This window comes from Arvicanthis niloticus, chromosome 15, assembly GCF_011762505.2.
Source record: "Arvicanthis niloticus isolate mArvNil1 chromosome 15, mArvNil1.pat.X, whole genome shotgun sequence".
Taxonomy (NCBI): Eukaryota; Metazoa; Chordata; class Mammalia; order Rodentia; family Muridae; genus Arvicanthis; species Arvicanthis niloticus.
In genome coordinates, this window is record NC_047672.1 from 6,348,671 (window position 1) to 6,360,237 (window position 11,567).

General features: G+C 33.5%; 1 protein-coding gene across 1 annotated transcript; it reads right to left on the reverse strand.

The window, feature by feature from the left end:
- Window positions 1-909, reverse strand: LOC117720897 (putative vomeronasal receptor-like protein 4). The gene has a single exon (XM_034519606.1). It carries the CDS (start codon window positions 907-909, stop codon window positions 1-3), a length of 909 nt encoding a protein of 302 aa, XP_034375497.1.
- Window positions 910-11,567: the final 10,658 nt, after the last annotated feature.

Sequence of the window (11,567 nt, forward strand, 5' to 3'; positions counted from 1 at the left end):
TCAGAAAATCCAGTATAACTTTGACTGCAAGTTTTTCAGCACATTGATTATTCTCTTATCAGAAATGATTTGTACCAAAGGAGTAATTGTGGGATAGGCATATATCACAAACTTCTCAGCAGTCAGGATGACCGGAGTATAGATCCATAACAGGAGTGAGGTGAGTGAGATGATGAAGTCCACCCAGTACATGACCACAAAGAAAACTACCAACAGCAGGATGGTCTTGGTAGCCTTTTTCTCAGGGGATGCTATCAGGTGGCTGCTGCTATGAAGATACTTGCATTGTCTCTGATGCCTTTGCAAAATATTCATCATATATGCACTTGTGGTCAGCATGACTGCTACAAGAAACACATCCCTGGAGGTTGACAGTATAATAATTAATCCCCTGACAATGTAGTTCATGGGGAAGAGTGAGCAGTATTTAGTGACCTTCATCTGCTGGGTCTCATTCACATTGGAAAAACCACCAACATAAAAGAGCATGTTACTACAGACAGATAAATTGAAAAACCACATATAAAATAATGCATTGTTCACATATTTTTTAAGTTTCTGTTTAAATTTTGCCAGCAAAGAGGTACTGGGACTGATTGTGATGGCTTGGAACACACTCAGAAGGCAGGTGATACAGATAGATTGACCTCTCATTACCCTACTTGTGTAAAACATTCCCTTACATTTGATGTCATTCTTAATGTTTAGTGACTCAAATTTGTCTTCAATGCAAATATTTGCCCCAGTGAGGAACATCATTATGTGAACCAGGGTCAGTTGACAGGAGATGAGATCCATGGGTTTAGGTCTGTGACCTAGGATTATGAAAGTATAGAAAAGAAGAAGAAACATATTGGGTAGGACTCCAAGCACAGCTTGGAAATAAAGAACATTCTCTAATGAAGACATAAATGCAGAGTATACTCATCTTAAAAGCATAGTAGCAGTGTATTTCATCTATCTGAAAAAAATACAGAATACGTAAAACTTTTGATTCATTGGATGGTGTGTCTATATCATCAATTTCTTTTTTTTCTACTATCTTCATTTATCTATCCCTGACTAATCATGTTACAGAATATTCTTCATGGACAAGATTTATACATACCATCCATGTACCTCCTGGATACAAAATATTATAGATAATAAGAGCCTTTATACACATAGCTCTACAGAGTGAACACTTTGTCTCTTGCAGCTAAGTCTAATGCCTTAGTAATTCAAACCTATTGTCTCATTTTTCAAATGTCACATTTTAAAGTTAACACCTAAAATAGTACTTATAATTAGAGAATATTTATTAAATCCATGCAAATGAACAAAATGTATGTTGGTGTGGGAAAAATATCAGGAGATTCTACCTCATATTCCATAATTTTACTATAAACTTTGGCAACTATCCTGATTTTTTTTTTACTCATAATTCAAATAAAATTACTGTGGTAATTCATGATTATCTCACTATTTTAATCATGAAAAGATATATCTAAATTAGTCATTTTATTCTCAAGATTTAGAAATGGAAACACAAATACACTGGGAGACCATTACCTTACTTTCCACACCTGTTAATTATGTAAGTATTATAGTTATAAATGGTCCTAGATGGGTTCTAGTTCACTTTCTGTCACATTAAAACCCTTTGTGAACTCCAATGAAGGAATATACAGTTACTCCTAGCTATCAAGACAAATACTATTTTTCTTTTGATTTTGTTGGGGAGAAAAGTAAATCACTAAAATATGAATCTTTGTGACATTTTTTAGCCATCCATGTTGTTATTTTACCTAACTCCACTATTCTTTGACTATCTTTCTCACCTTTACCTAAGAACCCATGCATTTTACCATCTTCATCTTTGGTAAATTGATTAATTCCACTTTATATTCTTCCCAACTTCTTTTGTATGTACTTGCCTCCTGCCTACTAAGTAGCACAGTTTATCCCATTTCCATGTTCAGATACCTGTATCTTGCTATTCTGCTGTCTCTTGCTCCCACACTCACCCCTATCCTGCAATGGTTGGGTTTTGCTTCCCTGGTTTCCATAGTTTCTAAAGGTTACATAATCACACCCGATGATGTGGAGCTAGGAGCCTCTAAGAAGAAAAATCACATGACATTAAAACAATCACTGTTTTCCACACACTATGACAAATATGTAATAAAAATGACCACCACATTGTTTTTCCTTTTTGAGATTCCTCCCCAAACAGTTTCAACCAAGTTCCCAAGTGCTATCATATATCACCAGGACCATGAATTTTTACAGTTTCAACAAGGAGTCTCAACTTTGGTGCTTATGTAGATTTCTTTGTCTGGTTACTAGGATCAATTCATCATTGAATTGAATAAATTTAGTACTTTAAAATCAGCTTTGTAACAAAGAAATAGAAAAAATGACTACACTGACCTACAACCCTGAGAGGAAAAGAGAGCCTAAATATATTTCCACTTTTACTTTTATATTACACATATAGAGACGCATGCATGTATTCCTGTATGCATAGAAATAATGCAGAAGTTAGTGAAAGTGACCACTGTATAACTCCCCATGAATTTAACATGATGAATCACCCACTTTATTTTTGGTCTTAAAATGCTTAATTTATTAAAGGAATGGACAAATCTCAATTGCTAGAGAAAAACATCTACTTATGTCATCAACATATATTTACAGTAGCTACACATTGATGTTCTGTGTGCAGAACAGCTTTAGTATTAAGGCTGCAGAGAGGGATTAGTGCTTAAGAGCACTTTTAACTCTAGAAAAGGACCAGGCTTAGATTCCCAGGCATGACATGATGGCTCCTGACCATCTGTAACTCTGGTTTGGGGGAATCCATTTCCTGTGACAGGGGACGTTGGTGGCACACATAAATGCATGCAAAAAAATATTCATATAAGTAAAATGAAATAAAATAAATGAAACTTAAATAATTACATAAGAACTCCAGAATACCTTTTACCTCAAACTCTGCTCTCCAAATTAAAAGAACTGTAGCCATATACCAATTTTAAAATTGCAAATTCAGAAAAGATATATGTATAATTATTTTTATTGCCTTTACACCTGCAATTTAATAATATAGCTCATGTAATATTAATAATATAAAAGATGATAAGTTAAATGATTGTAATTTGTAATGTTTTTTTTTCTTTTCCCAAAGATAAGTTCTTAAAGACTCTCTTCACATGCATTGCTTTGAAAAAGTTTATCAAACAAATAAAATTATGCATCTTCTAATTGATCAAGTGGCATCTTTCTCTGCCATTCACTGAAGCTGAGACTGGACCAGAAAAGATCATAGCTACCATGACTACAAAGTTACTAATATATGCATCCAATGATAAAAGTAATGTGTTTTCTTTGAGAAACAATTCCAATGCTGTGAGCTTTCACAGTAATTTAAATTTTAATATTTAGTTAAGTACTAACACTGAAAGTGTGTCTGTAAACAATCATAAAATTGGAAGTGCCACCACTATTAAAATGTCCTAGACCAAAAAATAAAGCAGTCAACAGACAGCTTTCTCAAGAGAAGTGCAAAAAGAGACCTAGAGCTGCTTTCTACTTAGTCCTACATTTAAAAACAAAGATCATTTTACTTCTTCATTATCACAGTAATTTTGGAAAAGTGTTTGTTTATAAATTTATTGTGATTGTTACCTTCTTCTTTCTAGAGATTTAGTAACCTAAAGCACATACAAACCTAATAGATAGCAAGTATCAATTTTATTTTAAGCTTTACAACATTTAGTAAGTAATGACCTAAAAGCTGTACAACTGCTCAGAAAGAACATAAAATGAGTAGGTGACATTCAGATGACAAGATACATAATGTTGGCTGATGTACTGTCCACTGTCAGCAACAAGAGTAAATCTTTGGGAATCCCAGGAGATGAAGACCTTAGCCACCCAAATGAGTCTCATGGAATATTTATGATATAGATAATGACAATAGAAACATTGATCACATTACTAAGATATTAACTCATAGCTATTACCTGATGCTCTTAAATAACCTAAATGAATGAATTATTCTTTGGAAATTGAGTTTAGCACATGTGTAACAGTAAGCAGACAGATGCATTCTAGAATATTACAACCTAAAAGTTATGAGCCAGTTCCTCTGAGATGAAGTAGCAGCAGCAGAAGTCACTTCAGAGGTTTTATGGAAGCAATTATACACAGTTTTCTTCATCACAAATTACATGACATAATTTTAGCAAAGATATGCAAATGTTCATTGTGAATCTCCCTCCCCCTTCTCTCTCTCTCTCTCTCTCTCTCTCTCTCTCTCTCTCTCTCTCTCTCTCTCTGTGTGTGTGTGTCTCTGTCTCTCTCTGTATGTGTATGTGCATGTGTGTGTGTTTAAGAAAAAAAGGAAGGGAGATTGCAATCTATAGTTTAGACTGACTTCAATCAAAGCCATGTTCCTCTTTCCTTAGGCTTTAAGGTGTTGAGATTGTAGAGGTGTATCACCACACCTGCATTTATTCTCCATTTTAATCTCACATATGCACTAGTAACTGATATTTCAAGAAAATCAAAATGAACGTGTGATATTTATCACCTAAACTTGAGTTAACTTTGCACATCTCTGAGAATGCGTATTTCGATGATCAACTGTTTTTTGTATTTATATGAGGAAAGCTTGAGGATTTCATATAAATAATTTTATACTGTTTGAGAATTGCAAATATTTTTTTCACTGCTAATAAACAGTTCACTCAATAGTATAACAGAAGCAATGCTAAAAGGTCCAATTTAGAAAACAATATGTTACACTTGAATTTATTTTCATTGAAACACACCAATATCTACTGAAACTTGTTCAGTTTACCTGTTTGTAAGCATAACTTTACATGAATTTAGTAAAGGAGGTGAGATTTCCAGATATATATTTTTGAAACATACAGAAAAGATAATTATAAATCTACTAAAAATTTTTATTAAAAATCTTTGCAGTAGACAAAACAAATCTCTGAAATCTTCGAAAAACTTATATAATGTTAACAATGTCTTGTAATCTCCTAGGTCATGAGTTGATACTTTCCCAATTATTCCTAAATATGTATGAATTACTGTGTCTACAGCTTAGAATAGCTGCTTCTTGATTCAATTTACCTGCATCAGTTTTCTTCTCATGAAACAAAAATCAGGCTGGAGACATAGAAGGCAGTTAATCCATGTTCTGTTATAAAGCCTGCCAGAAAACAAAAAAGAGGAATTTTAAGAAAAAGATAGTGTGCTATAAATTAAGAAAGTGTTAAAAAATAGAATATCACAGAAAAAATGCCTATAAAACTGAAGATAGTATAGAAAAATATCAAGGATATCTCTAAATACAAAAGGAAATGAAAAACAACATGACATGAAGAGAGGAATCAGCAGAGTTTATTCAGAATGGCCAGAATTTTCCCAATAAACCACTTAGAAATAAAGAAAAATAGAAAAGAAATCAAAATAATGACCATACCTTAATAACACAAATTTATGAAACCTTATAACTTTAATTTGAAAGAAGAACCAGCCTTCAGTATGGCCTTTGGTTTAACAGAAATACTGTAAGAATAATAGACATTTCAGAATTCTGAGAAAAAACAGTAGCTCTCTAGCCAAACGATCAATTAAGTTTGAGGGTGGATTAAACACGTTTATTCCTGGAAAGAATTAAAAACAAAACAAAACAAAATCAAAGAAACCTTTCCCAAACAACTTTCCTAGAAAGTCACAGAGAATTTTAATGAATAAGAAAAGTAATTTTCTGAAACATAGTTGATTGGCCTAGAAACCATGGTTAGAATTAATACTTACAGAATGATGAGAACAGTCAGGAATTTGACTAGGTAAAATCCAAGAAGTTTAATGCACACCTAGATTGATGTCCTAATTACAGAGGATCTGTAGCTGAGCCTGGTAATAAAAAACAATAGATACACTGAAAATGGAGTAGTATTGATGCTATACTACATAAAAGTGATTAAAAAAACAGTCCTGTCTTCTTCAAACAACATTCATGTTTACTGCAGAAGTAAGGACTACCATCTTGATAAGCATCTTTTAAATTTTTGCAATTGACATGAAGAAATATTGGGGACTGCTTACAGCAACAATTTTTGTACAAATATATTTTATCAATAGATACAATGTATTAAATATCAGTAGTTACAGCATCAGGTCAGAGCTACCATGAAGATACCACAGCACTTGCAAACAGTTGATAGTGACAGGTGTCCATATGGATGGAGAAAAATATATTTTCTATAAGCCTCTATAACTTCAAAACTCTTAATTTAAAAATAAAAGTCATTAATTTGTAAATATTAGTAAATGTTTACTCAAAATTTTGTAATTTCATGCCACAGAATGGGAAAAAGAGGCAAAAATGTAGACCTGGAGAGAAGTAGTGACCAGGAACCTAAGAGAAAAAGAAATCACATAGAGAAGAGGACATAAATCTTAGAAAGCAGCCTTTTGCAAATATACTTAATTAAATGTAAAATGGGTACTCAACATAACTTAACCTGATTGGTAATTACTGTCTCTGGAATGAATTAACTATAATAAATTTGTAAATAAGAAATAAGTATCTGTAAAATAAAATATAATCTCTGAGATTATCAAAAACCTAGAAAATTACTGATAAACACCAAATTTGTTAAAATTTCTTGAATATTGCTTGCTTAAGTCTTATTTTATTAAATGCATACAGCCAGTTAACTGGATAAAGACGTAAAATGAGAAAATACACATACAACTTAAATCTAACTTAATACTATGAACATACTCCTGTACACCAATAAATATGTGTTCTTTGTTTTCACCCTGTAAGGTATTTCAGAGTTTTGTTTCAGGAATTCAAAACCAACAGAGTTGAACATTGGAATTAATAGAGTATACATACACTCAGGAGAAACTCTTTCAGACATGACCTCTAAATTATTGCATCTGGAGTGAAATTTTACATGCACAATCATTGTAAATATGATGAGTTTCATGATATGTTCATTCAAAATATAATACACATTGATTAATTTTTCCATTTAGCCTTTTGTGTTTCTTTGTCCATTCTTCTAAAAGAGCCCTGTCCTCTTACCCATAGCCCCCTTCTAGTGTTACATATATAAGGAGAGACCACATGAAGTGAAACCTATGTTCTTTTATAAATTACAACAGATACCTTCATGTCTACAAGCATCTGTTGAATGCTTATTATGCAATATGTCTCAAAAATAGCATTCTAAGCAGAGACTTCTCTAATAATTTATCACAGAATACCCTGCTTCCTTCTACCATTTACTTACAGCTCTCATTGTAATGTAGAGAAAAAAAACACCCACCAGGCTTTTCTGTTAACACATCATTGTAGAATGAGGTCCTAAGATGTAGTTATAAGGAAGAAATGTCATCAGCTCATCTCCCTCTAGTCCCATAATCATCATCTCATCTGGAGAAGGCAGTTCGGACTTTGGAGTTGTTACAACATGCTACCATCAAATAGAAAAGTGAACTTTTCTAATTCCAAGGAAACTTTAGAGTAGGAAGAGCTGGGCTCTATGATTCCCATGTGTGAGCTATTCTCTTCAGGCCACAACAGTCTGTGTGGATTAACTGATCCCAGTCCTTGGGAACACATCAAAAGCAACAATAATAATATCTCACTTAGAAGTAGAAACATTTTAGATTCCCCAAATTATTCTTCCTGTTTCCAAAACATTCTTGGTCTCCTACATACTTCCTTGACTATTGTTTCAGTGTTTCACCTAGTTACAAAATTAGGAAAATGTAAGCTCCTCCAAACACACTTAGGAAAAGTAATCTTTTTTTTTTTACAGAGCACAAAGAAGGGAAGTATTATAACTCTTTTATCATGAGAAACTGTAACATGTGACAGAGTCCAAGACTAGAAAGTATTGTATATATGGGACTCCATGATATAAGTACAACTTTCAAGTTATAGGTAAAGGTGAGGGAATACAAACCCAAGACCAAGGATCTAGCATTTGCTCAGTCCCACAAAGAAAGCAGATAAAGAAGAACAAGTCTTCCTTCTTCCAACATCCTTATGTAGGTCTCCAGCAGAGGATGTGGCCCAGATTAAAGCTGTGTACCAATTTGCCTGGATCTGGATTAAAGGTATGTACTACTCTGCCTGGGCCTAAGCTTCTCATAGTCACTATGTCTCAAGATCAGGGTCACAAGCAAGCCTCACAATTCTGTATTGTAGTTTATTCCATATATAATCAAGTCTAACAACCAGGTATAGCCACCACAGAGACATAACAACAGAAACTGAGGAAATTAAAAATTCATCAGATTCTACTACAAAAGCCTGTACTCAAAAAAGTTGAATTTAGATGAAATTGATAGTTTTCTAGAGAGATACCAGGTACCAAATTTAAATCAAGACCAGACAAACTGTCTAAAGAGGCCCATATACCCTAAGAAAATAGAAGTCATTAAAAACCTCACAAGCAATAAATAAATAAATAAATAAATAAATAAATAAATGAAATAATAAAATAAGCCCATGACCTGTTGGCTTTAGTTCAAAATTCTACCAGACCTTCAATGAAGAGCTAATACTAAAACTCCTTAAACTATTCTATAAAATAGAAACTGAAGAAACACTACCTAATTCATCTATAAAGTCACAGTTACTCTGATACCTAAACCCCACAGAGACCCAACAAAGAAATAAAACTGCAGACCTATTTTGCTTATGAATATTGATGCAAAAATACTCAATGAAATTTTCACAAACCAAATCCAAGAGCACATCAAGATAATCATTCAGCATGATCAAGTAAGCTTCAATCCAGGAATGCAAGGGTGGCTAAATATATGAAAATCCATAAATGTAATCCACTATATAAACAAACTCAAAAGAAAAAAAATCACATTATCATCTCATAAGATGCTTAAAAAGCATTTGACAAAATACAACAGCCCTTCATATTAAAATTTTTGAAAAGATCAGGAATTCAAGGCCCATAACTAAACATAATAAAAGCAATATACTATGAACCAACATCCCACATCAAAATAATGGAGGGATATTTGAAGCAATCCCCCTAAAATCAGAGATGAGACAAGGATGCCCACCCTTCCCATATCTATTAAATATAGTACTCACAGTTCTAGCTAGAGCAATAAAAACACAAAATGAAGTCAAGGGGAGACAAAGTAGCAAAGAAGAAGTCAAAGTATCAATATCTGCAGGTGATGTGAAACTATACATAAGTAACCCCAAAATTCTACCAGAGAACTTCTACATCTTATAAATGTCTTCAGCAAAATAGATGGATACAAAATTAACTCAAAAAATTACTAGCATTTCAAATTACAAATAACAATAGGGTTGAGAATAGGGAAACAACACCCTTCACAATAGTCCCAAATAATATAAAATATCTTGTGGTAAATGATGGACTGGGTATTAGAACTATCTTATACCTCACTGGTACAATTAGGAATAAGTATGCTCTAACTGTATTTTGAGAGAAAAGTTTTACTTTAACAGGAAGAGTGATATGTAGGAGGAGCTAAGTGGGAAGGAGTACTGAGAGGAAGAGATGGAGTAAGGAGAGAAGATGAAGGAGAGGAGAAACTAGATGATGAGAGAGAGAAAGAGAGAGGGGGCATGGAGGCAGATGTTCACAGGTCTCCACCAGTCAAAGATAGTCTTTATATCTAGGTTGGGTATTGGATTACCCTTCTGATTGAGCATTACCAAACTTATAAATCCTTTGATTAATATTTAAAAAAAATTGTATAAAAGCAAAAAGGAAAGGGGGGCATGGGACAGGGGTTTTCTAGGGAGGGAAAATGGGGAAAGGGGATGGCATCTTAAATGTAAATAAAATAAAATGAAAAAAAATCTTGTGGTAACTAGCCAAACAAATGAAAAATCAGTATGAGAAAAATTTCAAGTCTCTGAAGAAAGAAATCAAGGGAGATCTCAGAAAATGGAACGACCTCCCATGCTCATGGACTGGTAGGATTAATATAGTAAAATTAGCCATCCTATCAAAATGAATGTACAGATTCAATGCAATCCCCATCAAAATTCCAACACAACTCTTCAAATAAATAGAAAGAACAATTCTCAATTTCATAAGGAAAAACAAAAAAATCCAGTGTAACCAAACAATTCTTAACTATAAAATTATTTCTAAGGAAATCAAAACCCCTGACCTCCAGCTATACTGAAGATCAGTAGTGATAAAAACTACATGGTATTGGTAGAGATAGGCATGTTGATGAAGAGAATAGAATTGAAGATCCAGAAAAAGATACTACACACTTATGGACACTTGATCTTTGATAAAGAAGCCAAAAATATGTAATGGAAAAAAGAAAGCATCTTTAATAAATAGTACTGGTCTAACTGGCAGTTGGCATGTAGAAAAATAAAAATAGATTCATATTTGTCACCTTGTACAAAGCTCAAGTCATAGTGAATCAAGGACCTCAACATAAAACCAGATATACCCAATCCAATAGAAGAGAGAGTAGGAAAGAGCCTTGAACTCATTGGCATGGTGGCAAAATTTACTAAACAGAACTCCAATGGCTCAGGCTTTATGATCAAGAATTCATAAATGGGACCTCATGCAACTGACACTCTTCTGTAAGGCAAGAAACATAGTCAATAGGACAAATCAGCAACCTACCAACTGGGAAAAAAATCTTCCCTAACCTCTCATCTGATAGAGAAATAATATTCTAAATATATAAAGAACTCAAGAAGATAACCTCCAAAACCCCAAAGAACCCACCCAAAAATGGGGTATAAAACTAAACAGATAATTCACAACAGAGGAATCTCAAATGGTAAAGATGCACTTAAAGAAATGTTTAAAGTCCATAGTCATCAGAAAATTGCAAATCAAAATGACCCAGCGATTCCACCTTACACCAATCAGAGTGCCTAGGACCAAAAAGTGAAGTGACTGCTCATGTTGTTGAGAATGTGGAGAAAAATGAACACTCCACCATTGATGGTGGGATTGTAAACTGCTGCAACCACTCTAGCAATTAATATGGAGTTTCCTCAGGAAAATGGAAATAGACCTAACTGAAAACCCAGCTATTCCACTCTTGGGGATATACCCAAATGTTGCCTCATCATACTCGCACATATACATAGTGGCCTTATCTGTGAAAGACAGAAGGTGGAAACAACCCAGATGTTTTACAATGGAAGGATGGATAGAGAACATTTGGTTCATTTACACAATGAAATACTATACAGCTATTATTTACACAATGAAATACTACTAAACTACTAAAAACTAGGACATCATGAGTTTTGCAGGCAAATGGATAGAAATAGATAATATCATGGTGAGGTAGTTAACTCAGATTCAAAAGGACATGCATGATATGTATTCCTAAATAAGTGAATATTAGTCAAAAAAGTACAGAATATCTAGGATACAATCCACAGAACATAAGAAGGTTATCAAGCATAAGGGTTCAAGTGAGGTTGCTTCAATTCCATTTGGGAAGAGAAGAAAACAATCATGAGCCACAGAAGGAGTGAAGGATCTAAGTGA